The sequence below is a fragment of the Callithrix jacchus genome, chromosome 2 (genome assembly GCF_049354715.1).
Source record: "Callithrix jacchus isolate 240 chromosome 2, calJac240_pri, whole genome shotgun sequence".
NCBI lineage: Eukaryota > Metazoa > Chordata > Mammalia > Primates > Cebidae > Callithrix > Callithrix jacchus.
This window is the reverse complement of record NC_133503.1, coordinates 82736626-82764536: the sequence shown is the minus strand read 5'-3', so window position 1 is coordinate 82764536 and position 27911 is coordinate 82736626. Positions and strand designations below refer to the sequence as shown.

The 27911-nt window shown below is 39.8% G+C and overlaps 1 protein-coding gene across 22 annotated transcripts in view; it reads left to right on the top strand.

The window, feature by feature from the left end:
* Positions 1-27911, top strand: part of GRAMD2B (GRAM domain containing 2B) — a 135618-nt gene that overhangs the window by 57312 nt on the left and 50395 nt on the right. For 5 of the 22 annotated variants that reach the window (XM_078364981.1, XM_035290981.3, XM_078364975.1 and 2 more), the window contains exon 1: positions 11119-11384. The exons of 9 other annotated variants lie outside the window; for them this stretch is intronic. In XM_078364981.1, the coding sequence (XP_078221107.1) occupies positions 11302-11384 (83 nt within the window). In that variant the 5' untranslated portion in view covers positions 11119-11301. Of the gene's footprint in view, positions 1-11118; positions 11385-19898; positions 20019-21364; positions 21589-27911 lie in introns of those variants that run through there. 8 more of the 22 variants (XM_078364983.1, XM_078364982.1, XM_078364979.1 and 5 more) reach the window with 3 other exon arrangements.

The following is a 27911-nucleotide window of genomic DNA, read 5'->3' as shown; positions in this document are numbered from 1 at the left end:
AATGAACCAGATTTATATTGGTGTTTCACAACTACCCTCTGGCCCCTGGACCAGCAAGCCCTTGCCATCTTGCCTATTCCTCTCAACATGAGTGCTAAGTATAGTAGTTGTTTCATCTCTAGGAAGAAATAGATTTCAAATGTCCCAATCTGCAGTATCACTTGGCTTGGGAAATACTAGCTTAAAACTACTCTATTAATTTTTTTAATCTTATCTTCAAAGCCCTCCAACATAGAAGATACCATAGTCTACTACAGAGTTCCATTCCAATATTTCATGGTTATATTCATGGGGAACCCTTTCTTCATATTGACATAAATCATTCAACAAAGATACCCCTTTAGATAATGCTTCTCAACTTTCATTCTTACAATTTTTGGAAAGTCTTAGAATTAAGTTCTTCATTGTCACTGTGTGTTTCTCTTCTGAACTCTCTCCATTTTCCCCCCCATTTTCTTCTTTGGATACTGACCTTAATTAAAAACAGGAATGGTCTGACAATTGTTCCTGGAATTCTTTTACTTATAAAATATCATGCATAGTTAAGTCATTGCACAACTTCCAGGTTTCATCTTGATAAGGTCATCAACATCTTCTAAAACCTATCATCAGACAATATGCATAAAATTACAGGCATGTGAAGATACTTATCTATACTTTTATTGGTTAATAAATACCCCACCACATGTTTTAAATTAGGTATCTATAATTATTGACCATACAGTGTGTATTAGTCCATTCTCACATTGCTATAAGGAATTACCTGAGATTGGGTAATTTATAAAGAAAAGAGGTTTAGTAAGCCCATGGTTCTGTGGGCAGTGCAGGCTTCTGCTTCTGGGGAGGCCTCAGGAAACTTACAATCATAGTAAAAGGCAAAGGGGAAGCAAGCCCTGTCCTCACATAGTAGAGTGGGAGAGATAGAGAGAGCAAAGTGGGAGGTGCTACAGACTTCCAAACAACCAGATCTCATGAGAACTCTATCACAAGACAGCACTAGGGAAGTGGTGCTAAATAGAAATCACCACCATGATCTAATCACTTCCCCAATTCAATACTCGGGATCCCAATTCAACATGAGATTTGGGTGGGGACACAGAGCCAAATCATATCACCTTGCAACCAAATCGCCACTCAAGTATCCAAACACATTATTTGTATTCTGACCCCAAGACTATGAACAGATGCACAATGTACGTGCTCATTGTTAAGGAAAGCCAATATCTGACCAATATCAAACATCAAAGTTGTTTGAATAGAAGCTCCCACACTCCCTAAAGGTGATATGTCTGGCATTTTCTACCAAAGTGGTTTCAAAAACTAGAAAAAGTATCAGCTAGAAATCTTCTTTGCTTTAAAAAGGAGAATTTAGATTCCCAGAGACTTAGTGGAAGAAAAATAATGTCTCTTATTGGTGTAATATCAAACAGCATCCTAAAACAGTTTAGGCATAATCTTTTTTTCTTATCTCTTCTCTCACATATCATAGGCATAATCTTTATCTCTATTTTGTTACATGGCAGTGACATTTCCTTTATTGTTTGTCTGCTGTGCCTTTTGAATACTATATTCCATATTACTATATAATAGCCCCAAGAATAAACAAATTAGGCAGTTGTTTAACAATGTTTTTGAAACATAAGCAAGCATCAGTATGTAAAATAATGTAGCTTATTTGCTCCTAATTCTTCCACTCTAGGAAAAGATTGGTATTTTCCCTAACTCTCCCAACTTGCACTTCAACCTCACCTGCTCCTTCTCACTTAAAACCACACCACTGGAAGTCCTTATGCCATGCACTAAAGAACTTCACACTAGAGGAGAGGAGAAGATGGCGCTATAGGAGCAACTCAGGATTGCAGCTCCCAGTGAAAGCGCAGACAGTGAGTGGATGCTGCATTTACAGATGGATCTTTATTGCCCACAGACCAGGAGATTCCCAGGTGTAGGAGTCCCACAGACCACCAGCGTGGCTGTTTGGCCTGGCACAGCTGTTTGGGCTGGCACAGCTGTTTCGGCTGGCGCTGCAGTGCAGCAGCACTCCATACAAAATACACTGGTCTGGTTGCCCTGATAAACCGGCAATTTGAGATTTGGGAAGGCAGATTAGCACATTCATCGGATTAAACAGGACTTAAACAGTAAGCCAGGCCAGGAGAGTCCCGGGCAGCAACGTTGTTTCAGCTGGCACAGTGGGTCACCGCATGGGAAATCACACAGATCCCGGCGCCCTTTCAGCAGGCAACTGGACACCGGGGAAAGAGTCAACTGTTCAACTTAAAAAAAAAAAAAAAGGGGCTCTGAGGCAGGGAGCCAGGTGATCAGGCTCGGCGGGTCCCACCCCAACAAAAAACAAACAAAACAGCAATTGGAAACACTCTGGGTTGAGAGTTTCACGGCAAGCACAGCTGAACCCAGGATGGTGCAGCTTGGTGAGGGAGGGGCGTCTGCCATTACCAAGGCACTCCACCCCTACGGAGGTACTCTGCCACTGCTGACACAGCCTGCCATTGCCGAAGCAACCTGCCATAACAGAGAGACTTCGCCATTACAGAGGCAGGCCACAATCACCACGGAAGTTCTAACCACACCCATATAAACAGGACTACAGGAAATTACGGCAGCAGGGTGGAGCCCACGACAGCAGGGCAGAGCCCACAGCAGCAGGGCGGAGCCCACAGCAACAGGGCAGAGCCCAGAGAGGCTCAGCATAGCTTCAGCAAGCAAACAGTGATTAGACTGCCTCCTTGCTGGGCAGGACAGTGCAACGGACACTCATAAATAAAGCCCTAACTCCTCGGGACAGAGCACCTGAGGGAAAAAAGGGGCTTTATGAGTTCTGCTGCAACAGACTTAAACGTACCTGCCTAGCAGCCCTGAATGAACAACGGAGCTCACAGCTCAGCACTTGAGCTCCTATAAAGTACAGACTGTCTCCTCAAGCAGCTCGCTGACCCCCATATATCCAAAGAGTCACCTCACAAAGGACTGATTAGACTGACATATGGCGGGCATCATTCTGGGACAAAGATGGCAGAAGAAGAAACTGGTAGCAACCCTCACTGTTCTGCAGCTGCTACAGGAGTTCCCCAGGCAAGCAGGGCCTGGAGTGGACGTCAGTAGTCCTACAGCAGAGGGGCTAGACTGTTAGAAGGAAAACTAAGAAACAGAAATACTTCATCATCAACAATTGGGATATCCACTCAGAGACCCAATCAGAAAGTCAACAACTTCTCAGAGGACAGCTGGATAAATCCACAAAGATGGGAAGACTCCAGTGCAAAAAGGAGGAAAACACCCGAAACTGGAACACCTCGCCTCCTACAAGAGACCACAACCCCTCACCAGCAAGGGAACAAAGCTGGACAGAGAATGAGTGTGATAAAATGACAGAATAGGACTTCAGAAGGTGGGTAATGAGAAACTTCCGTAAGCTAAAAGAACACATTCTAACTCAATGCAAAGAAACTAAGAACCTTAAAAAAGGATTTGAGGAAATGATAACAAGAATGGAAAACTTAGAGAGGAATATGAGTGAATTGATGGAGCTGAAAAACACAATACTAGAACTTCACGAAGCATGCACAAGTTTCAACAGCTGAATTGACCGAGCAGAAGAAAGGATATCAGAGGTCGAAGATCAACTCAATGAAATAAAACGAGAAGGCAAGATTAGAGAAAAAGCACAAAAAGGAATGAACAAAGTCTCCAAGAAATGTGGGACTATGTGAAGAGACCTAACCTACGTTTGATAGGTGTATCTGAATGGACGAAGAGAATGAATCCAAGCTGGAAAATACTCTTCAGGATATTATCCAGGAAAATTTCCCCAAGCTAGTAAGGCAGACCAATATTCAAGTCCAGGAAATACGGAGAACACCACAAAGATATTCCACAAGAAGAGCAACTCCAAGACACATAATTGTCAGATTCAACAGGGTTGAAATGAAGGAGAAAATGCTAAGGGCAGCCAAAGAGAAAGGTCAGGTCACCCACAAAGGGAAGCCCATCAGACTCACAGCAGATCTCTCGACAGGAACCCTACAAGCCAGAAGAGAGTGGGGGCCAATATTCAACATCCTTAGAGAAAAGAACTTTCAACCCAGAATTTCATATCCAGCCAAACTAAGCTTCATAAGTGAAGGAAAAATAAAATCCTTTGCAAACAAGCAAGTACTCAGAGATTTTGTCACCACCAGGCCTGCTTTACAAGAGCTCCTGAGAGAGGCACTACACATAGAAAGGAACAACCAGTACCAGACATTCCAAAAACATACCAAATGCTAAAGAGCATCAACAAAATGAAGAATCTGCATCAACTGATGGGCAAAACAGTCAGCTAACATCAAAATGGCAGTATCAAATTCACACATAACAATATTAACCCTAAATGTAAATGCGCTAAATGCACCAATCAAAAGACGCAGACTGGCAAATTGGATAAAAAGCCAAAACCCATTGGTGTGCTGTATCCAGGAAACCCATCTCACATGCAAGGATACACAAAGGCTCAAAATAAATGGAAGGAGGAAGATTTACCAAGCAAATGGAGAGCAAAAAGAAGCAGGACTTGCAGTTCTCATCTCTAATAAAATAGACTTTAAAGCAACAAAGATCAAAAGAGACAAAGAAGGACATTACATAATGGTAAAAGGATCGATACAACAAGAAAAGCTAACAATCCTAAATATATATGGACCCAATACAGGAGCACCCAGATATATAAGGCAAGTTCTTAATGACATACAAAGAGACTTAGACTCCCACACAATAATAGTGGGAGACTTTAACACTCCACTGTCAATATTAGACAGATCGACCAGACAGAATATCAACAAGGATATCTAGGGCTTGAACTCAGACCTGGAACAAGCAAACCTGATAGACATTTACAGAACTCTCCACCCCAAATCCACAGAATATACATTCTTCTCAGCACCACATCACACCTACTCGAAAATTGACCACATAATTGGAAGTAAATCACTCCTCAGCAAATGCAAAACAACTGAAATCATAACAAACAGTCTCTCAGACCACAGTGCAATCAAGTTAGAACTCAGAATTCAGAAACCACACAGCTTCATCGAAACTGAGCAACTGGCTCTTGAATGTTGACTGGGTAAACAATGAAATGAAGACAGAAATAAAGAAGTTCTTCAAAACCAACGAGAATGAAGACACAACATACCAGAATCTCTGGGACACATTTAAAGCAGTCTCTAGAGGAAAATATATAGCAATAAGTGCCCACATGAGAAGAGTGGAGAGATCCAAAATTGACACCCTATCGTCAAAGTTGAAAGAGCTGGAGGAACAAGATCAAAAAAACTCAAAACCTAGCAGAAGACAAGAAATAACTAAGATCAGAGCAGAACTGAAGGAGACAGAGACATGAAAAACCCTTCAAAAAATCAGTAAATCCAAGATCTGATTTTTTAAAAATATTTAAAAAATAGACAGACCACTAGCCAGATTGATAAAAAAGAAAAGAGAGAATAACCAAATAGATGCAATAAAAAATGATAAACGGGAAATCGCCACAGATTTCACAGAAATTCAAACCATCATCAGAGAATATTACAAACAACTCTATGCACATAAACTAGTAAACCTGGAAGAAATGGATAAATTCCTGGACACTTGTGTCCTCCCAAGCCTAAACCAGGAGGAAGCCAAAACTATGAATAGACCAATAACAAGGTCTGAAGTTGAGGCAGCAATTAAGAGCCTACCACACAAAAAAAGCCCAGGTCCAGATGGGTTCACAGCCGAATTCTACTAGACACACAAAGAGGAACTGTTACCATTCCTTCTGAAACTATTCCAAATAATCCAAAAAGAGAGAATCCTTCCCAAATCATTTTATGAGACCAACATCATCCTGATACCAAAACCCGGTAGAGACTCAACAAGAAAAGAAAACTTCAGGCCAATATCCATGATGAACATAGATGCAAAAATCTTCAATAAAATACTGGCAAGCGATTGCAACAGCACATCAAAAAGCTTATCCACCATGATCAAGTAGGATTCATCCCGGGCATGCAAGGCTGGTTCAACATAGAAAAGTCTATAAACATAATTCACCACATAAACAGAACCAAAAACAAAAACCACATGATTATCTCAATTGACGCAGAGAAGTTCTTTGACAAAATTCAACAGTCCTTTATGCTAAAAACTCTCAATAAACTCGGTATTGATGGAACATATCTCAAAATAATAAAAGCTATTTACGACAAACCAACAGCCAATATCATACTGAATGGGCAAAAACTGGAAGCATTCCCTTTAAAATCTGGCACTAAACAAGGATGCCCTCTCTCACCACTCGTATTCAATATAGTATTGGAAGGTCTAGCCAGAGCAATCAGGCAAGAAAAATAAATAAAGATATTCAAATAGGAAAGGAGAAAGCCAAATTGTCTCTATTTGCAGATGACATGATAGTATATCTAGAAGACTGCATCATCTCAGCCCAAACCCTTCTGAAACTGGTAACCAACTTCAGCAAAGTCTCAGGATACAAAAACAATGTGCAAAAATCACAAGCATTCCTATACAGCAATAGCAGACTTAAAGAGAGCCAAATCAAGAACGAACTGCCATTCACAATTGCTACAAAGAGAATAAAATACCTAGGATTACAACAAACAAGGAACGTAAAGGACCTCTTCAAGGAGAACTACAAACCACTGCTCAATGAAATAAGAGAAGACACAAACAGATGGAGAAACATCCCATGTTCATGGTTAGGAAGAATCAATATCGTGAAAATGGCCATACTGCCCAAAGTAATTTACAGACTCAATGCTATCCCCATCAAGCTACGAATGACCTTCTTCACAGAACTGGAAAAAACTACCTTAAACTTCATATGGAACCAAAAGAGAGCCCGCATAGCCAAGTCAATTCTAAGCAAAAAGAACACAGCAGGAGGCATCACCCTACCGGACTTCAAACTACACTACAAGGCTACAGTAATCAAAACAGCATGGTACTGGTACCAAAACAGAGATATAGACCAATGGAACAGAACGGAGGCATCGGAGGCAACACAACATATCTACTACCATACAATCTTTGATAAACCTGACAAAAACAAGCAATGGGGAAAGGATTCCCTGTTTAATAAATGGTGTTGGGAAAACTGGCTAGCCATGTGCAGAAAGCAAAAATTGGACCCCTTCCTGACACCTTAAACTAAAATTAACTCCAGATGGATTAAAGACTTAAACATAAGACCTGGCACCATAAAAATTCTAGAAGAAAATCTAGGCAAAACCATTCAGGACATAGGAGTAGGCAAGGACTTCATGACCAAAACACCAAAAGCATTGGCAACAAAAGCCAAAATAGACAAATAGGACCTAATCAAACTCCACAGCTTCTGCATGGCAAAAGAAACAGTCGTTAGAGTGAATTGGCAACCAACAGAATGGGAAAAAATTTTTGCAGTTTACCCATCTGACAAAGGGCTGATATCCAGAATTTACAAAGAACTCAAACAGATTTACAAGAAAAAAACAAACAAGCCCACTCAATAATGGGCAAAGGATATGAACAGACACTTTACAAAAGAAGACATACATGAGGCCAACAAACATATGAAAAAATTCTCATCATCCCTGGTCATTAGAGAAATGCAAATCAAAACTACATTGAGATACCATCTCATGCCAGTTAGAATGGCCGTCATTAAAAAATCTGGAGAGAACAGATGCTGGAGAGGATGTGGAGAAATATGAACACTTTTACACTGCTGGTGGGAGTGTCAATTAGTTCAACCATTGTGGAAGACAGTGTGGTGATTCCTCAAGGACCTAGAAATAGAAATTCCATTTGACCCAGCAATCCCACTACTGGGTATATATCCAAAGGATTATAAATCGTTCTACTATAAGGACACATGCACACAAATGTTCATTGCAGCACTGTTTACAATAGCAAAGACCTGGAACCAACCCAAATGCCCATCGATGATAGACTGGACTGGGAAAATGTGTCATATGTACACCATGGAATATTATGCAGCAATCAAAAACGATGAGTTTGTGTCCTTTGTAGGGACATGGATGAATCTGGAGAACATCACTCTCAGTAAACTGACACAATAACAGAAAATGAAATGCCGCATGTTCTCAGTCATAGGCGGGTGATGAACAATGAGAACACAGGGACACCGGGAGGGGAGCACTACACACTGGGGTCTATTGGGGGGAATAGGGGAGGGACAGTGGGGGGGGCAGCTGGGGAGGGATAGCATGGGGAGAAATGCCAGATGTGGGTGAAGGGGAGGAAGGCAGCAAATCACACTGCCACATGTGTACCTATGCAACTATCTTGCATGTTCTGCACATGTACCCCACAACCTAAAATGCAATAAAATAAAAATTAAAAAAATTTTAAAAAAAGAACTTCACACTATTTCAGAGTATCTGCATGCTCTTTAATTGAGCCATAAGCCCATGCTAGGACCATTTTGAATACTTGCCCTTACTCATGCATTAAAGAGGCCCAACCCTGATTTCTCAAAAGGTTAAACATAGACTGCCATATGACCCAGCAAGTCTACTCCTAGGTATATATTCAAAAGAAATGAAATCAGGGGCTCAGACAAACATTTGCACACCCATGTTCATAGCAACATCATTCACAATAAACAAAAGCTGGAAACAACCCAAGTGTCCATCAACAGATAAATGAACAACCAAAATGTGATATATACATGCAATGGAATATCAGCCAAAAAATGAAATTTTGATATATGCTATGACATGGATTGATCTTGAAAACATTACACTGAATGAAATAAGCCAGACACAATAGGAAAATATTGTGTGATTCCACTTATATGAGGTACCTAAAACAGACAAATTTATAGAGACAGAAAGTAAAACAAAGGTTACCAGAGGCTGGGAGGAGGTGGAGAAGAGAGAGTTATTGTTTAATGGGTTTAGTGGGAGTGTACGCTGAGGGCTATTAAAAAAAAAAGTTTCGTGTACAGATAGTGGTGATAGTTAAAAACATTGTGAAAGTGTTGAATGCCACTGAATTATATACTTATTAAAATGATAAACAGTAATGTTAGATATATTTTACCACAATAAAAAAATTACTTAGGGGGGGAAAAGTCAGTTTGATCTCAGCTCTGTAGTCAGAACTTGGAGGGCACTTGAGATTTGAGAGAGTCCCCATCCAGAGATTGGGAAATTGACAACCTCATTTCTATTCTAAACCTATCCCTATCCTGAGGAGCATGGGGATCTCAAGCAAAGACCTAGAGGTGAAGGCATCAGGAATACTGCCAGGAAGAGACAACTATGGGCACCAAGGAGACAACCTTCAATCTTTCAGGTCACCCAGAGCTTTCCCCATCCCACCTAGCACAGCTCCCATAGCAAAGGGATCAGTGGTCAGAAAGAAAAGAGAGAGAGAGGCCTGACCAAGCTAACTCTTCTGGAATTTATGTCAGCTTTTTTCTTTTACTTATTTTTCAAATGTCAAGAGAATCAATTTTGGAGCAAGCAGGCTACAAAAAGATGGCTTTGTTCTCTCAGCCCAGTGATTTATACGTAAAAGGAGAAAATAAAATTTTGGAAAGAATTTGCGTCTCCAAAATGTTTGAAGTTATTTAGAAGGTTAGGTGTTTTATACACACACATATACCCTACAAACATACATACATACATTTATGTACTGTGATTGCATAGCCTTTGTAACATGCTTAAATCAAAACTTCATTTTGAAAGAAAAATGAAGGACTTGCAGCCCCAGAACATAGTAGTTTTTCCCCAGGCATGTCGTGCTCTACTGTTGCCACTTGTAATTGTTTTAAAGTCAAGTCAGGCTTCCAATAATACCATTTTATATTCGTTATTTTTATTGTCAACTACTCCATAGCAAATTAGAAAACCACCAACACAAATGTTATTTTCTATAACAAGTCAATGTTTAAACTTCATCACCCAGACAGAAGTGCAGTGGCGCATCCTCCGCCTTCCAGGCTCAAGCGATTCTCCTGCCTCAGCCTCCCAAATAGCTGGGATTACAGGCGCCCACCACCACATTTGGCTAATTTATGTATTTTTGGTAGAGACGAGGTTTCACTATGTTGAACAAGCTAGTCTTGAACTCCTGACCTTAAATGATTCGCCTCCCAAAGTGTTGGAATTACAAGCATGCGCCACTGAGCACTCAGGGCCCCTTAACGGACCTTTTTTAAAGCTCACCTATCCTCAATGTTAGTGTATTTCATGTGTGGCCCAATACAATTCGTCTTCTTCCAGTGTGGTCCATGGAAGCCAAAAGACTGGACACCCTTGGTCGAGAACAATGCTTGGCACATGGTGGCTCTCAAAAGTCCATTCAATGCATGAGTAAACGGATGCGTCTAATGCAAAACCTTAAAACCGGCAAGTCAAAATCTCACCAAAAGGTGGAAAGAGGCATTCACAGTATTGGTTGAGTACGCAGTAAACAAGGTACTTGTACAACTATGGACACCAAAGAAACAGCTTGAGAATTATCAAACACCAATTTTGATTTTGATAAGGGCAGTCATAACCCAATATTGGAAGATTTTTAATGATTGCTTCTTCTTACCGTCTAACCACCCAGAGAAGATGAAGGGTTAACCAAAAAGCACCAAAGGCAACTACCTATTACCTTTGTTATTCCCACATAAAAAATTGAGCAGACTTATTGTTGAGGCAGAAGAGGCAGTCCCTCAATGAAGCAATACCCTGTTTGAATAATTCAGGATGGGGCATAGCCCAGCCCACACAGGGCTTTTGTGTGAGAGAACGTCCCACTCAGACGTCTGCATTTCCGGTATCTAGAGCCGGCTGCCCTTTTTAGAAACCCCACTGTTACAGTCGGGATAGAAAAGAAAAGGCCCAGTTTACCAGGAGGCTAAATAGATTGTTCCTTCTTAGGCAAATGTTCCACCTGCTTGGCCAATTAGCTTCCTTTCCCGAAAGACTCGTTCAACAGGTTTCCTTTCTCTCTTCTCTGCCTCCTGGGTTGGGGAAAGAGGCTGTCACTTCGCTTCGACCCTCCCCTTCCCTCCCTCCCGGCTCTTCCACACTGGGTCGGACCAATAGCGTCCGCTCCGACGTGTCCAGGTCGGCGGCCCGGGAGCTTGTGCGGCCCGGCCTGGATGCGTGGGGCGGAGGCTGCAGGGGAGGAGGGCACGGCGCGGCTCGCTTGGCTTGCGCCCCGAGACCTAGAAGCCGGGACCAGCCGGGAACAGCCGGGCGCGCGGAGGTCTGAAGGTGCCCTCCCGACACGGCCCCGATGACCGAAATACAGCAAGATGTGGAAGACACAAAGCCTGCGAAAGTGCTCGGGAAGAGGGAGAGCAAAGTTGGCTCAGCCCAGTGAGTACTCTCAGCTGGGACCCATCCAAGGCGGTGGGAGGCGCGCAGCCCAAACTTCTCTGCCTCGGGACGAGTTTCGGGTGGATGCGGATTTCTGGAACTTCTACACTGACAGTCTAGTGGCCCGAACTCTGTCTGTGGCGCCCGATCTCTCTCTCTCTTCTCCCTCTTCTCTCTCCTGTCCAGCTGTTCAGTTAAGGAGATGGTTTAGATTGACTGAAAAGTATACTGAGGATTTAAACAAATTCTCTTAATTCAAAACTCACTGGATGTTGGGAAAGTAATTTTGTAGAAAATAAGCCTAACCACATTGAAGCTCAGAGTCCCCCCCACTTTTTTTTTTTTTTTTTTTTTTGACATCCCAGGACATGAGATTACTCTTTTGTTTTAGATACAAGGGTATGTGTGTAAGATTTTTTTTTAACGTACTTTAAGTTCTGGGGTACATGTGCAGATCGTGCAGAATTGTTACATAGGTATACACATGCCATGGTGGTTTGCTGCATCCATCTCCTCTGCCCACCTACATTAGGTGTTTCTCCTAATGGTATCCCTCCCCAATCCCCCCACCCGCTGCTGTCCCTCTGCTAGCCCACCCACCCCCAACATGCCCCACTGTGTGGGTGTGTGACACAGCCCTTCATTTAGAATGATCATTTTCACAAATTTCATTCTAGTTCAGCAAATAATTGAGTATCTACTTGTTCAATAACGATGGACAGTACAAGGATAAATGTTATTTTGTATCTGCCCTTCTGGAACTTCAAGGGCAGAGCAGGGGTTGGGGAGGTGCAAATGAATATTACTGTACTTCAAGGGACATTGGTGACCATTGCCACATTAAACACACAGACAAGGTAGATAAAGAGTTTAGCCTATAACTGAGTGTTCTCTACTGTTAAGGTAGTTATCTATTTTGCAGTCTTTGGTAAAATTTGTTTGGGGGGGAGGGGTTGTTTTTTTCCTACAAAGTGATATTTTCTAAGGCTACTGAAGTCACTTCTAATTCAGTCTATGATTTTAGACACTAACCCTTCTGAACTCTAAAACTCCTGTTTTAGTGTGAGTAATTTAGAAAGGAGGGATATATATTATCATAAGGATATACTGATGTGATCATTTCACTTTGAAATCATTTCAGCTTGCCACATTTTTGTGCTTAGCAACCGGGCCTAACTTCTGCTTTGAACTTCATAACTTAGATTAATTATCACTAAGCTCGAAGTCTTGTTGAAGTCCGAGTGTCCCGATGAACGTTTCTTCTAAGAGGATTAGAATGACTTGCTCCTCACAATTTCCCTGCATCTGTAACTGCACCCACGTAGGCCTCATCACTTAGAGCCTTCGCCTCCTAAGTTATTGCAGCTGGCACTTAACTGAGAGTGCTTACTATGTGACAGGGATTGTACTCAACACTTTCAATGAATTCACACAAAGAATGAGGTAGGAGCTATTATTTTCATGTTACAGATAAAAGCATTGAAGCTCTGAGAAGCTAAGCAGCTAGGCAGTCACACAGTTAATAAAAGAGCAGCCAGGATTCAAGCCCAGGTCGCCTAACTTTACAGCATCAGCTTATAACCACTATTCTGTACCCCAGTTCCTCTGTTCCAGAATGTCTGATGGCCTCCCATGGCCTACTCTTAAAAATTAGCTCCTCTGCCAAGATTTTAAGATCCTTTATGATCTGGACCCATGCAAACCATTGCAACCTCACTTCCTAATACTAGTCAGCATGCACATCTTTTATAGCCAATCATACCAGCAGCTCTATACTTAAAGGGGTGATATGCAGCAGTCCCATTTTCATTGCAGGTTACTCACAATAGCCAAGATATGAACTCAGCCTAAGTGTACATCAACAGATGCATGGATAAGAAAATGTGCTATATATACACAATCTAAGTGTCTATCAATGGATAAAAACAATATGGCATATATACACGATACTATTCAGCCTTTAAAAAGAAAGATTCTGTCGTTTGTGACATGGATGAACGTAGAGGATATATGTTAAGCAAAATAAGCCAGGAATAGAAAAGCAAAGACTGCATGATCTCACTTAAGTGTGACATCTAAAAAAGTTGACTCAGGCCAGGCTCAGGCTCATGCCCTTAATCCTGACATTTTGGTAGGCCAAGGCTAGAGGATCACTTGAGCCCAGGAGTTCAAGACCAGCTTGGGCAAGAAAGTGAGACCTTGTCTCTACAGAAAATAAAGTTAAGCCTTGTGGTCTCAGCCTCTCAGAAGGCTGAGGTGGGAGAATTGCTTGAACCCAGGCAATTGAGGCTGCAGTGATCCATGTTTGTGCCACTGCACTCCAGCCTGGGCACAGAATGAGACCCTGTGTCAAAACTATAATTTAATTTAACTTAAAAGTAAATTTAAAAGTTGGAGTCATAGAAACACAGAGTAGAATGGTGGTTGCCAGGCACTGGAAGGTGGAAAGGGTTGGGGAGGAAGAGGGAATAGGGAGTTGATCAGAGGGTACAAAGTTTCAATTAGATGGAGGAATAAGTTTTGAGATCTATTGCACAACAAGATGATTAGTGAATACTAATTACTGTATATTTCAAAATAACTGAGAGTAAATTTCAAATGTCTCACCATAAAAAATGATAGGTAAGCAAGACGGTAGGTATGTTGCTTAATTTAATCATGCCACATGGTATACATATACTAAAACATTACCTTGTACCCCATAAATGTATACAATTGTGATTTGTCAATTAAAAATAATATTAATTTTTAAATAATTTAAAAATATTTTTCTTATAAATCTCAAAGAAAAAGTGATATGCAGGAGGAACAAGGAACCGGTATGCCAAACATAGGAACAAATGAATCCCCTGTGTCTTACTTTTCTTTACTGCTATTCCTCACCCCTCTCTCCTCTCTCTTCATATACTTCTAGAAATCAACTCAAGTTTTCCTTCATGTGAGGCCTTCCCTCATTACTAACCACACTCATTTCTTCTTTACCAGTGCTCACCTTGTGCCAATGTGGCTTCTGCCTCATAGAATTTAGCTGCTGTTACTGTGATGATTAATTAACAATTAATGTTTATTGACAGTTTAGTTTGTACAAAGTACTGTCTTAAGTTGTTAACATATATTAATTTACTTAGTAATCCAGTTGTATTAGTTATCTTTCCTCTAAATAGGTTGCGAACTCGGATTACATTTTTCCTTATTGAATTTCGCAGAGGGCCCAACAAACAGTCACTTTCAATAACCATCTGTTGGTGAGCTGGGGAGGCTAAGACCCCAGACCTACCTATTAAGATATATACCTTAATATGCTTGTAGCTGACATTCAGCTTGACTATGTCAGGGAAAACTCTACCTTTAAAATTTTTCTTAATCAAATTGCCTATCAGTAGCAGTTAGAATTTCTAGGTATATTTACTTGCCCAAGAGCTGTGGCTAATTTGTTCATCTTTGTGTTAGAAGGTGAAGCTGATGACGCACTCATCACCAAAGTGCGTATTTGATTTAAAAACACAATGTACCCCTTTCTGACCAAGAATAAGTACTTTAGCTGTGTATTTCCTTTTGAGATCCTAATTTTCTCTACTTTTATTGCCTTTTTCATTCTGAATTTTATGTTCCCAGTACTTGGACGGTCATAGCATAACCTGCCTTTTTTTGACACACATTTTTATAAAACACATCTTTATTTCTTAAAGTTTCTGGATCTCATTTAGTTATGTCCAGGTTACTTTTAATGAATTTCAACAAGTATCCAAAATGAATACTGATATATTCTGAGCAAAAGTTACCTTGATTCCTATTTCAAATGATGAATTAAATTACATGTAATGTCATTCCAATTGCAATTTGAATTTTTAACATTTTAATAACTTGAGGTGTAAGAATTTTAGAAATTTGTTCAACTCCATATGTATGTAGAAAAAGGATAGATGTGGGCAACAAGAACATTTACCTTAAAAGGAAGCTCTCTGGTATTATCAATAAATGTTAGTTATTTTTAGTATATATTTTTACTTAAAATAGTGAATTCAAGTAAAAATAAATGACCTGCAGTGGCAACATCTCTCATCCAAACTCTCCGTCTTTGTGCATGACATGTTGGAGTATTTGACAAACAGAATAAAAGTTAAAGTTGGAAACTGATCTTGAATTAGAAGCAAGATAAATAAAGGCAAAGAATTGTTGGACCTAACTCAGTTTCTTAGCACTTACTTAGTTCTAAACTTTGAAAGTTTCCATTTAGCAAAAGAAGATTATCTCTCTATCTCTGTGTATGTGCATATAATTTTTTTTTTCTTAATTTTTAGGCCATCAGATCTGACAGGCTGGGCGTGGTAGGTTACACCTATAATCCCGGCACTTTGGGAGGCTGAGGCGGGTGGATCACTTGAGGCCAAAATTCGAGACCAGCCTAGCCAACATAGTGAAACCCTATCTCTACTAAAAATACAAAAATGAGCCAGGTGTGATGGCTCACACCTATAATCCCAACTACCAGGGAGGCTGAGGTGAGAGAATAGCTTGAACCTGGGAGGCAGAGGTTGTTGCAGTGAGCCAAGATTGTGGATCGTGTCACTGCACTCCAGCCTGGGCAACATAGCAAGATCCAATTTACTTTTCATTATAAACTTTGGGGTAGGAAAGAATGACATATAACATATTTTAACATATATATTCACCCACTAATCCACTAAATATAGGCCTTCAATGTATGAAGACTCATATTTTAAAATATACATAACATATTGTATTTATAAATTATATTAAAGTGTAACACCCAATGGAGGAGTTTAAAAAATGGAGAAAATAAACAGTGTGTTCTGGTTTGAAAGGTTTTGAAAAAATATATAGTGAACCACATTAGCTCTGTGACTGGAGGTTAATATCATAGAAAATTGCTGATTTATCTAGGCAGTAAATGAAGTGTTTAAAAATGCAGGCTCTAGGAAACCAGTATTTGAATTCTGGCTTTCCTATCTCCTACAGGTGTGACTCTGGCAAGTTACTCAGCACCTCTAAGTCTCTGTTTCATCATCTGTAATGGGGAGTACTTAAATCTGCTGTTTGATACAGGCCTGCTTTGAAGTTTAAATAGGAGACATAAGAGCAGACACTTTTCAAAAGAAGATATACATAGAGCCGACAATCATGAAAAAGTAGCTGAACATCACTGATCATTAGAAATGCAAATCAAACTACAATGAGATTCCATCTCACACCAATCAGATGGCTATTACTAAAAGTCAAAAAAATAACAGATGCTGACAAGGTTGCAGAGAAAAAGGAATGCTCATACCCTGTTTCTGGGAATGTAAATTAGTTCAACCATTGTGGAAGACAGTGTGGCAATTGCTCAAAGACCGAAAGATAGAAATACCAGTCAACCCAGCAATCCTCTTACTGGGTATATACCCAGAAGAATATAAATTTTTCTTTTATAAAGACACATGCACATGTATGTTCATTGCAGCACTGTTTACAATAGCAAAGACATGGAATCAACCCAAATGCCCACCAATGGTAGACTGGATAAAGAAAATATGGTACATGGCCAGGCGCAGTGATTCATGCCTGTAATCCCAGCACTTTGGGAGGTGGAGTCAGGCAGATCACAATGTCAGGAATTTGAGACCAGCCTGGCCAATATGGTGAAGCCCTGTCTCTACTAAAAATACCAAAGTTAGCCAGGCACGGTGGCAGGCACCTGTAGTCTCAGCTACTTGGGAGGCTGAGGCAAGGGAATTGCTTGAACCTGGGAGACGGAGGTTGCTGTGAGCTGAGATCCCTCCCACTGCACTCCAGCCTGGACCACAGAATGAGACTCTATCTCAAAAACAAAAACAAACAAAATACATATATATATGAAAAATGTGGTACATATACACCATGGAATACTATGCAACCATAAAAAAAGATCATGTCCTTTGCAGGGACATGAATGGAGCAGGAAGCCATTATCTTTAGCAAACTAACCCAGGAACAGAAAACCAAATACTGCATGTTCTCACTTAAGTGGGAGCTAAATGATGAGAACTCACAGACACAGAAGGGAACCCCACGCACTGGGACCTATTAGAGGATGGAAGGTGGGTGGAGGGGCAGGATTAGGAAAAATAACTAATGGGTACTAGGTTTAACAACTGAGTGACAAAATAATCTGTATAACAAACTCCCATGACACAAGTTTACCTATATGACAAACCTGCACATGTATCCCTGAACTTAAAAATCAATGTTTAAGAAAAAAATAAAGACATGTCCTTCACCTAGTGCCTGCATACTATCAGCTCTCCATAAACTAGCTGTATTAGTCCTCACTGTTGAGCATCTGGGACGTGCTATGGGTGGAGTTGGGAGGATGACCTAAAATGTAATTAAACTAAATAGTCAAACTTCAAAGCGGTCACATGCTTACAGCATCCTGCAACAATATTCTATAAAGTGACCCTGAGGACTCTTGTGACCGCACCTGAGCATTTCCTTGACTCTAACTAGGTGTGTTGGTTTTTACTTGACGCTAACAGGATCTCATGCTGTGAGTTTTTGTGACCTCCCAGCTAATTTAAATATTGCTTACTGATCTGGTGTTATGCATCTGTTGTCCAATACTTCTATCCATGGTCCACTGATTCCACTTTCTGCCTCCTGGCACTGAGCTTTTCTCTCCTGGACCCTCAGCTTTAAACTGCAGTTTTTTTCCATTTGCTAAACTTCAACAGAACTGTCGTTTAGCACCTTCCTAATTTTTTAAATGCTCAGCTTTAGGTACTTTGCACATTTTCAAATGTAATAAGGCAAAGATCCTTGAGAGAGATTCCTCCTCAGCCATTTTAATGACTGTTTCTTTATACTTAAAGAGGAGTGTTTTATCCAAAGTTTCATTAGTTAACCTGAGAAGAGAATTAGAACCAACTTAAACTACATTTCCTAAAGTAGACTAATTTACATTCCCTAAGATACACATATGTAGCCCCCATTGGTCACTCCACATGTGTCAAAAATTTCTGTATTTATAATGGACATGATGTCCCAAGATGCGTATTATTTGGAACAACTTTATTGAGATTTTACCTCATAAAATTTACCCATTTCCGGATATAATTCCATGACTCTTAGTAATATTGCCAAGTGATGCATCATCACCATAATCTAGTTTAAGAACATTTTCATCCCTCCAGTGAGATGCCTCAGGTACATTTATTCTTAACCCTTGTTCCAGCTCCCAACCCCAGCTCTAGGCACTCACTATCTACTACTTATCTCTAGAAATCTGCCTTTTCTGGGCATTTCATAGGAATGGAATCATCCGATATGTAATCTCTTATATCTGCCTTCTTTTATTTCACATCATGTTTTGAGGTTCATTCGCAAAGTAGTATGTGCCAGTAATTCATTCCTTTTCATTGCTGAATAATATTCTATTGCGTGGATATATCACATTTTGCCTATTTATCTGCTGAACATTTAGATTGTCTCTGCTTTTGACTATTTCGAATAATGTTGTTATGAATATTTGCATGTAAGTCTTTGTGTGAACATACGCTTTCATTTCTCTTGAGTATATACCTAGAAGTGAAAGTGACGGATCACAGGATAATTCTATATTTAACTTTTTGAGGGACTGGCAAACTGTTTTCCAAAGTAGCTACAGCATTTTATATTCCTACCAGCAATGTAGGGCCCATGTGGTAGACTTAAGAGAAGAGGCTTCATGTAGTAAGATAAACAAGACTGTAAGCATCTTAAAGATAGGTCAGTGCCAAATACTTTGTAACAATAAACATCTGTTGAATGTTGACTAAGTGACATTCATACTTAAGATTTTGAAAACTTCTCAAACTACAACATCAAAGATAACTCAGGCTGTGACACTTTGGTACCTTTTTTTTTACAATCTCTTAAAATTTTGCATATAATACTGTTTTTTTAAGTGACAGTTGGAACATAATCTTCTCAAATGTGATGACATTTTTAAAGCAGTACATGTATAACGTCAAAAATTAAAACAATATAGATACACACAAAATGAAAAATGGAGACCTTTGTCCTGTCTCCTACCTTATAGTTCCTTGTCTCAAAGATAACACTTCCCAAGGTTTCGGTCTTTTTTCTTATGCATTGTCTTTTTAAGGCCAGAATCAGGTTTTTTTTGTTGATTTGTTTTCTTTTCTTTAGACTATCCAACTTCAAGTATACCTATAAATGTGTTGAACTTGGTGACATGAAGTACCTCGTGAGATCGTTATGATTAAGTATGATCACAGAATATCTGCACACCATAGGAGAGCTCAATAAATGGCAGACATTACTCTCAAATATTATTTTTTACAAGCTTCTTTGCAGAATAGTTATCTACTCATAAAATGAATTCATAGTTTAAGCAATAGTAAAGAAATCCATTAGAATACAGTCTTATGGTGATGACCTTGGCAAGGTAGACCCACAGTGTTAAACAGAGGAATTGTGACTGAACCATCCTATCAATTTATTTTCTTAATCTCTCCTGTTCCTCTCTTCTAGTCTTGATGATCCTAGACAGACCCCCTAATTCGATGAAGTAGTGATACTGGGCCACCTTCTGAACAATTAACTAGAGGGCACAATGACAATGAGACCCGTTTTAAAAGGGAAGAGACCAAGGTGAGAGAAATGGAAATGTGAAATTGGAGAAAATGAGTAAAGAGATGAGGAGAAATAGAAAAGAGTTAGAAAAAGAGAGGGGGAAATAATACTGATTTATGTCAAAAAGAGAAAAATATTGGCTAATTTACCATTAACCTACATAATCTTCCTCTTCTGCCCTGGAAGATATTCCTTCTCTTCTCTCTCTGCTATTCCATGTCTTGTCTCAGGCAATGAGATGGGGTGTTGACATGCCTCTTCTTCCCTCATGGAGATTTTTGTTCTGTTTTGTCTTTCGAGACAGGGTCTCATTCTGTCACCCAAGCTGAAATACAGTGGCATGATCACAAGCTCACTGCAGTCTCAACCTCTCTGGGCTCAAATCAAGAGATTTTCTTAATCTCTCCAGGAGGTCCTCCCACCTCAGCCTCTGGAGTAGCTGGGACTACAGCCATGCACCACCATGTCTGGCTATTTTTCTTATTTTTTGTAGAGACAGGCTATCACCATGTTACCCAGACTGCTGTTGAACTGGATTCAAGAGATTTGCCCACCTCAGCCTCCCAAAGTGCTGGGATTACAGGCATAAGCCACCATGCCCAGTTCTAGTGGAGATGTTGACCTGTATATACATGTTGGTGTTTTCTTAAAGTCCATATACATCAGATATATGATTATATCCATATTTGTTGTCTTTCACATTATGCTCAGCTTGTGCAGTGAGTTAAAAACTAGGAAGAACCTCAGAAATACAGTATGCATAATTTTTGTGTCATAATAATTAAGGATTATCTGAAAACAGTTATTTTGTGTTCCTACAAATGATTCTGAAACCCTTAGTATGTATTGCTGTAAAATGTGTATTGAGAGTTGAATTGCTATATATTGATAGCGATGAAAAACTACAAATTCATCATTACAACTTTTATTATCACTACATTGTTTCTATAATTCATTAGAAAACAACACCTCAGTTGATCTATTTAATCCATAAATATTATGCAGGATGCTCTGTATAATATACACTATGGTCCTTGAAGAGCCTACATTTATTGTTAAGAATATATTTTTTTCCTCTCGCTCTCCCTTCCTCCCTTAATAACAAAGTTCCTTAGTATATAAAGTTGGACTTGTTTTGATGTGAAGTTGGTAGATTTCTTAGGTGTGTTCTTGATTTGATTAGGATCTTTTCTGAAAATTTTACAAAGAATCACAGCACCTTTTCTCAAATTCTAAAATCACAAACTATCAGAATAATAAATGGCATATGAGCTAAGAAAGAAGCAGTATTTGACAGCTAATGATGACCAGAGAGATTTGATTGAATATTCAACTGACATTTACTAAGTACTTTTATGCCATAGGTACCATGCTAAATGTCTTGAATATCATCAGGATGAAACATGTAAAGCCTTTGCATAAGGAAAATGGAATCGAGAGGAAAGGAATATTTTGAGATTCCATGTTCTTTCAAAGAAGAAACTAGGTAGCTCCAGAAAATATATCAAAGCCAAGACAAGATGAAGTAATATCATTGCTATGTATTAGACACTATTCAAAATGCTTTTACAGATATGCATATAATAAGGTAGGTACTGTTTTCATCATATTTTATATATAGGAGAGACACAGTGATTTGCCCAAGTCATAACAGCTGTTAAAATGTTGAAGCCAAAATAGAAAGGCAGGCAGTCTAAACTGAACCAGCCTCCTAAAGCCATTAAGTATACAACCTCACTAGATTTAGGAAGAGTAAAGATACAAAAGACAAAGTACCTCCTATTAAAGTCTATGCATCCCACAGAGTTCTCTTAATTTTTGTATGTGTGTTTTCTAATCATAAAACAAAGGCTGTGCCCCAACCTAGCAGTAGAGAAGTTCTTCTTTATTATTATTTATTTTTAGTTGTTGTTGAAGCTCTACATCGTAATTGGCACAGCAGTCCTTCATGGATTCCAATTTTTAAAAACCAGAGATGGGTTCTTCTTTACATAAGTACAGAGTGTTTCTATAAAGTGAAGTGACTGATGTGTTTTCAAAGCATGTGAATGTCGTGTCTTTAAAAGTAGTCACCAAAGGAACCCACGAACTTTTCCAACAATGCTGCAATTGCACAAAATCTTTTTGAAATTCTTCTTGCAGTGTTACTTTCAAAGCTTGGAGCCAATTCTTTGAATAGTCATAAGGTTGGCAAACCTTCTTCTTTTGAGAGTGAATTCAGGTTTTAAAAAACAACCTGAAGTTACTTGAAGCCAAATTTGGTGAATAAGAATAGTTTAAATATCTGTAAATCACTCTGTGGATAAGATCTTTTTTTGTATCAAAAACATGATGTGACTATAAAATAATAAGACTGGGTTTCTGGCAGTACTTGATAAATCAATTTCTATACTTCCAAACCTACGTTTATTACTTTGTAAACTTATTATGAAATAGTAAAATTTAATAGTTATTATTCTGTCCTAAATTCATTTTTCAGTGTTTATAATATGCTCAGGTAGGTGTTGGCATGTCATAAGAATTAAAAATTATTTTGAGGATGCAAATGTAACATACAGTAAGTCTCCTTCGTAAATAGTACAGCCTATGCAGCCTAGACAGCATAGCAAGACCCTATCTCTACAAAAGATCAAGAAATTAGCCAGGCATGGTGGCACACGCCTGTAGTCCCAGCTACTCAGGAGGCTGAGGTGTGAGAATTGCTTGAGCCTGGGAGGTCGAGGCTGCAGTGAGACATGATCACACCACTGCACTCCAGCCTGGGCAACAAAGTGAGACCCTGTCTCTCAAAAAATAGAGAAAGTATAACCTATGTTTTATAGAAAACAGAATTTTATTAAAATGTCCACAAGCTTAGGCAGTGAAGGTTCAGCTATCACAATCTTCTTATACTAGCTTTTACTCTATTGCACATTATGGTAATTTGTGTAGAAATCATACCTTTTCAGACCCTCTCCCCATATTCCAAATGACCTTTCTTTCACTGTCTACAAGATACTACTCTTGACTTTCCCATATGATAATTATCGATTATTAGCATTAAACTTTCCATTTTTGTCTGGCACCTGATAGTTAACCTCTGATAGCTGATTGGTCTGCTCCCTGAGAAGTTCCTGAACATATCTGAAATAAGGACAAGCATGTTTTCCTGTTCTTGCCTTTCAGTCAGAATGGACTCATTAGCACAGCATTGTTACACAACCATTGTCTCTAAGATCCGATTTTAACACTGTATTGTTCAGTAACTTTATGTGCTATATCTTCAATCTTCTCTAATCCAAAGTAATTCAGCAAGCACTTACCTAATGCTTACTCTGTGCAGGGAATACAAGGCTAAATGAGGTGTGTGTGATGCCCTTTAAGAGCACCCAGTCTGGAGAGAGGTGAGCAGGATCCAGACCCACATAAATAATATCATGTAATAAGAATTCCACAGGAATCAAATGCTGTGAGGACATTTGATAAGGCAATTTGTGTTTCATGGGGTGAGATAAGATGTGCTGTTTGAAGTGAAGTTGATGGACAAGGAAGAATGTGCCTTTAACTGAAGGGAGAAAATTACTTCAGGCAGACGGAAGAACAAGGATAGGATACCTGAAAGTTCAAATGCATGTTTTCGATGGGCACTTAGGGTCTCCTGTAGTGTAGCAGGCTGGGGCTGGGAGGACTTGCAGGGACAGCAGAAGGGGGAAGGACTCAGAGGCCCCTCTTGCTTTGCCCTCTTCCCTTCCTTTCCGGTTTTGGCTCTACTACCGACTCTTTGTAACTTTAGGGAAGTCATTCTCCTCTTTGGGCTTCGGTTTCCTCCTCTGTAAAGAGAGAGGGCTGAATGACCTGATTTGTTAGATCCCTTCCAACCTGAAGTGCCTTTGAAGAAACTGCCCTACTTCTCTGCACACTTCTGTAGTTTTTATGTAAAGAATTCTACCAGACCGAACAACTCAAGGAAAGCCTTTTTAATATGAACAGAATCCTTGCTTCTTATGTGGTTTGCCCTCTTTATTATTTTTTTATTTCTTTTCCTAGGTAAGCATATACCTGTTTAAGGCAAGATTACCACTGGAACATACCTAAACTGTCCTCTTGCACGACTATAGATACATATCAGCATTCACATTGCATCAGACAACCCCGCTTTGCCCCAATGCCTTCTGGATTGGTCATAGCAGAGATGCCTAATGGGGTAACATAATTTCAACCATAACACAAATGGGGACCAGATTCATTATCAGTAGAGGTGCAAGCTTCTCTGATATACTTAATGTCTGAAAATAATCACAGCTTGTTCTTAAATAGAGAATACAATTTTAGGTTAAAAAGCCCTTTTTCTCAGAAATGAAACTGGGGAATACCTAAGAGACACTAGTTTCCCACTTCAACTTAATAATTATACTAGCATTTTAATTCATATTCATTTAAGTACTTATATTTACACAATAAATAAATTTAATGCACACTTTTTGAGGACCTACTATTTTTACACATTATACTGTGTTATAGGATATTAGGATATATTAGGCATGGACTGTGCCCCCTCAAACATTAGGTGCAGTACAGTGACTCACACCTGTAATCCCAGCACTTTGGGAGGCCAAGATGGGAGGATCACTTGAGGCCAGGAGTTTGAGGCCAGCCTGGGCAACATAGCAAGACCCTGCCTCTACCACAAACAACATAGAAATTACATGGGTGCAATGGTACAAGCCTATAGTCCCAGCTACCTGGAAGGCTGAGGTGTGAGGATTGCTTGAGCCCAGGAGTTGAAAGCTGTAGTGAGCTCTGATCATGCCACTGCACTTCAGCCTGAGGACCCTGTCTCTTAATTTAGAAAAAAAAAAAAAAAGGATTGTTAGGTCAGGTTCACTATAATTTGAGCAATGTGTTACTGTGACATTAACTATGAATTTCAATCTACTGTGCTATGTAAAGGTATTTTTAAGAAAACAGTGGGGAAGAGACTAGTCCAGCATGGGGACTGAATGGAGTCCTCTTGGAAGAAATGATATCTGAGAGAAGTTTTGAAGGAGGAATAGGAGTTAGTTCCCTACTCTGCCAAAAAATAAAAAGACAGAAATCATTCTAACTGGAAAAATGAGCCTAACTCAAGACACAGTGATGTGAAACAGCCATGTTACTGTCAAGAATTAATATTACTCGAAGGTAAAATGTATAAACTTGAAGGGCAGCACATAAGGTAGGAGCAAGAGGATAGAGGAAGGTCCCAGAGACCATGTTTCTATGATGAGAAGGAGCTTCGGTTTATCTGTAAAGCGCAGGGGCCACTCATAGGGTTTACCCAGGGATATGATATAACCAGGTTTCAGTTTTTTAGAGATAATGCTAGTGACAGTTGAAGACAAATTTGTTGGAGAACAAAAAAGGAAGCAGGAATGAGCTGGCTGTAAAACAATCCAGGTGAGATTATTCTGGTAGGGGAGAGGGGAGAATAAGTTTGAGAAATTTTGAGGAAATAAAATTGGAAGGACCAGGTGATGGAATGAATTCATAGAGCAAGGAAGCCAAAATGACTTAGTTTGTCTCTTCAGAAAGACTGTGTGGGTTATGATGCCATTGCATTATGCCATGGAAGGAGATTTGGGGTATTAAAATATGAGTTCCCTTTTTTAAAAGTGTAGGGATAGAGTTTAGAGCTGACAGATAGATTTGACAATTGTTGGCCTGTAGGTGAGAGTTAAAATCATGAGATTGGATCCAACTTCCCAATAAGAAAAAGAGTAGGAAACCAAAGAGAACCTGGGAATGATTCTGTGTTGGGATGAAGGTCAAAAAAGGAAGAGGCCACAAAGGTGATGGGGAATAAACAGCAAGGCAGAGAATAAAACAAAACAAAAACAACCAAACAAAATAAAACAGAACAGAGGAATAGAATCACAAAGAAACAAACAAGGAAAGGAGAATCCCAAAAGACAGTCACTAATGGCAAGTACAACCAAGAGCAGCTACTAAACTGCCCTTAGCATTTGGAAATAGAGAAAGCACCAGAGAACATTTCCAAGTAAATTTTGGTGGCACGATGGACATGAGGGCCAGACTCTATGGACTGGGTAAATGGGAAATAAGGAAGCAGACATAGCCTGTGTAGACTTTACTGCCATTTTACATAATCCCTCACTGTCAATGCCTGGCTCGCATCATGGCTCAGATTAGTGCATCCTGGAATCTTCTTTGTCAGTATGGTGTCTCTAATGCCCCCATGTCTGCCTGTAGTCTTCTGTCCTTCCAGTTCTCATCCCTTGCCATTCTCACCACCTGTGCTTTTCAGCCTCAGAGAGAAGCATTAGCTCTTGATGTCTCCATGTTCTCCTAGTCCATCAACCCCTTCTGGACTAATTTTTTAGGTGGCTCAGGAAGCTGTGTAGGTTTCCAGAAGCTTGTCTGAGAAGTGAAGAAAAGAGAGAAAGGTAACGAGAGGAGTGAGGTCAATTAAAGGTTTTGTTTTTTAGGTGAGAGAGCCTTGTGAGCCTGTATATAACCTAGGAGAAAGAGCCTGCAGAGAGGGAGACCATGGAGTAACACACCCAATAAGTGATGGAACAAGCCCAGAGATGTCAGAAATGGGCTTGAACATGAGTAAGAGAAAGGCCTTGCCTTCTGAAAGTGGAGGAATTAATAGATGCAGTTGATGCAGATATAGGTAATTAGAGGTCTGGTGAAGAAATATGGCTGCTCTCGTATAATGACTTCAAATTTCAGTTTTCTCAATGAAATCATGACAAGGCCCCTTTCACCAAGAAGGATGAGTTGTGTTTCATCAGGGGCTTAAGGAACATGAGAGTGCTTGAAATACGAGCTGACGGAATAGGAGCACAGGATGTCCAGGCACCATTGAGGGCCCAGCAAAGGGACTGATCCACAATGAAGACTGGCATTTTTTTTTTCCCTAGAGTGTGCTCAGAATCTTGGTATTAGACATTTAAAAGGCTGCTTTCGGGATTTTATCTGAGTGCGCATGGCAGAACGATTAGCATGATTGGAAATTGAGGGTGAACAATCACATATATGGCCTGAGCTGTCTCATCCAGAGATTGATAGCCAAGGTACTATGGAAACATTGGTAGCTGATGCTTTTCTCTGAGACTGAAACACACAGGTGGTGAGAAAGGCAAGGGATGAGAATTGGGAGGATAGGAGATTACAGGCAGATACAGGGATATTAGAGATGACACATTGACAAATAATGTTCCTGTACATGGCAATCTGAGCCATGATGCAAGCCCAGCATTGACGGTGAGGGATTATATGAAACGGCAGTAAAGGTTGCTGGTGAGAAAGCCATTATTACTGGATGCCATCCACATGGACATTGAAGATTCCATGTGCCAAAGTTGTCAAGAAAGAAGTGTGTCAGAGGATAAATGCAATAAGGAACACTAAAGACAGCATGACCAGAGTAACCAGCAGGAGGTTGGACTTTCTGTATATTCAAATATAGAGATTCTTATATGTCTATATGTTGAATATAGATACGATTGTTTCTTTGTTTTTTGGTTTAGCTTTTTTTTTTTGAAACAGAGTCTCACTCTGTTGCCTAGGCTGAAGTGCAGTGGCACAATCTCGGCTTACTACAACCTCCACCTTCTGGACTGGAATGATTCTCATGCATCAGCCACCCGAGTAGCTGGGGTTACAGGCACGTGCCACCATGCCCAGCTAATTTTTATATTTCTGTACAGATAGGGTGTCATCATATTCACCAGACTGATCTTGAAGTCCTGACCTAAAGTGATTCTCCCACGTCGGCCTCCCAAAGTGCTGGGATTACAGACACCACACCTGGCCAAAATTGATTGTATTTTTAAAACTCAAGTGGACAAACACAAAAGCAATTAGAATTAAATTTACAATTTAAATAGTACTTAGTAAGTTGACTGATTATCAGAAAAATTATAA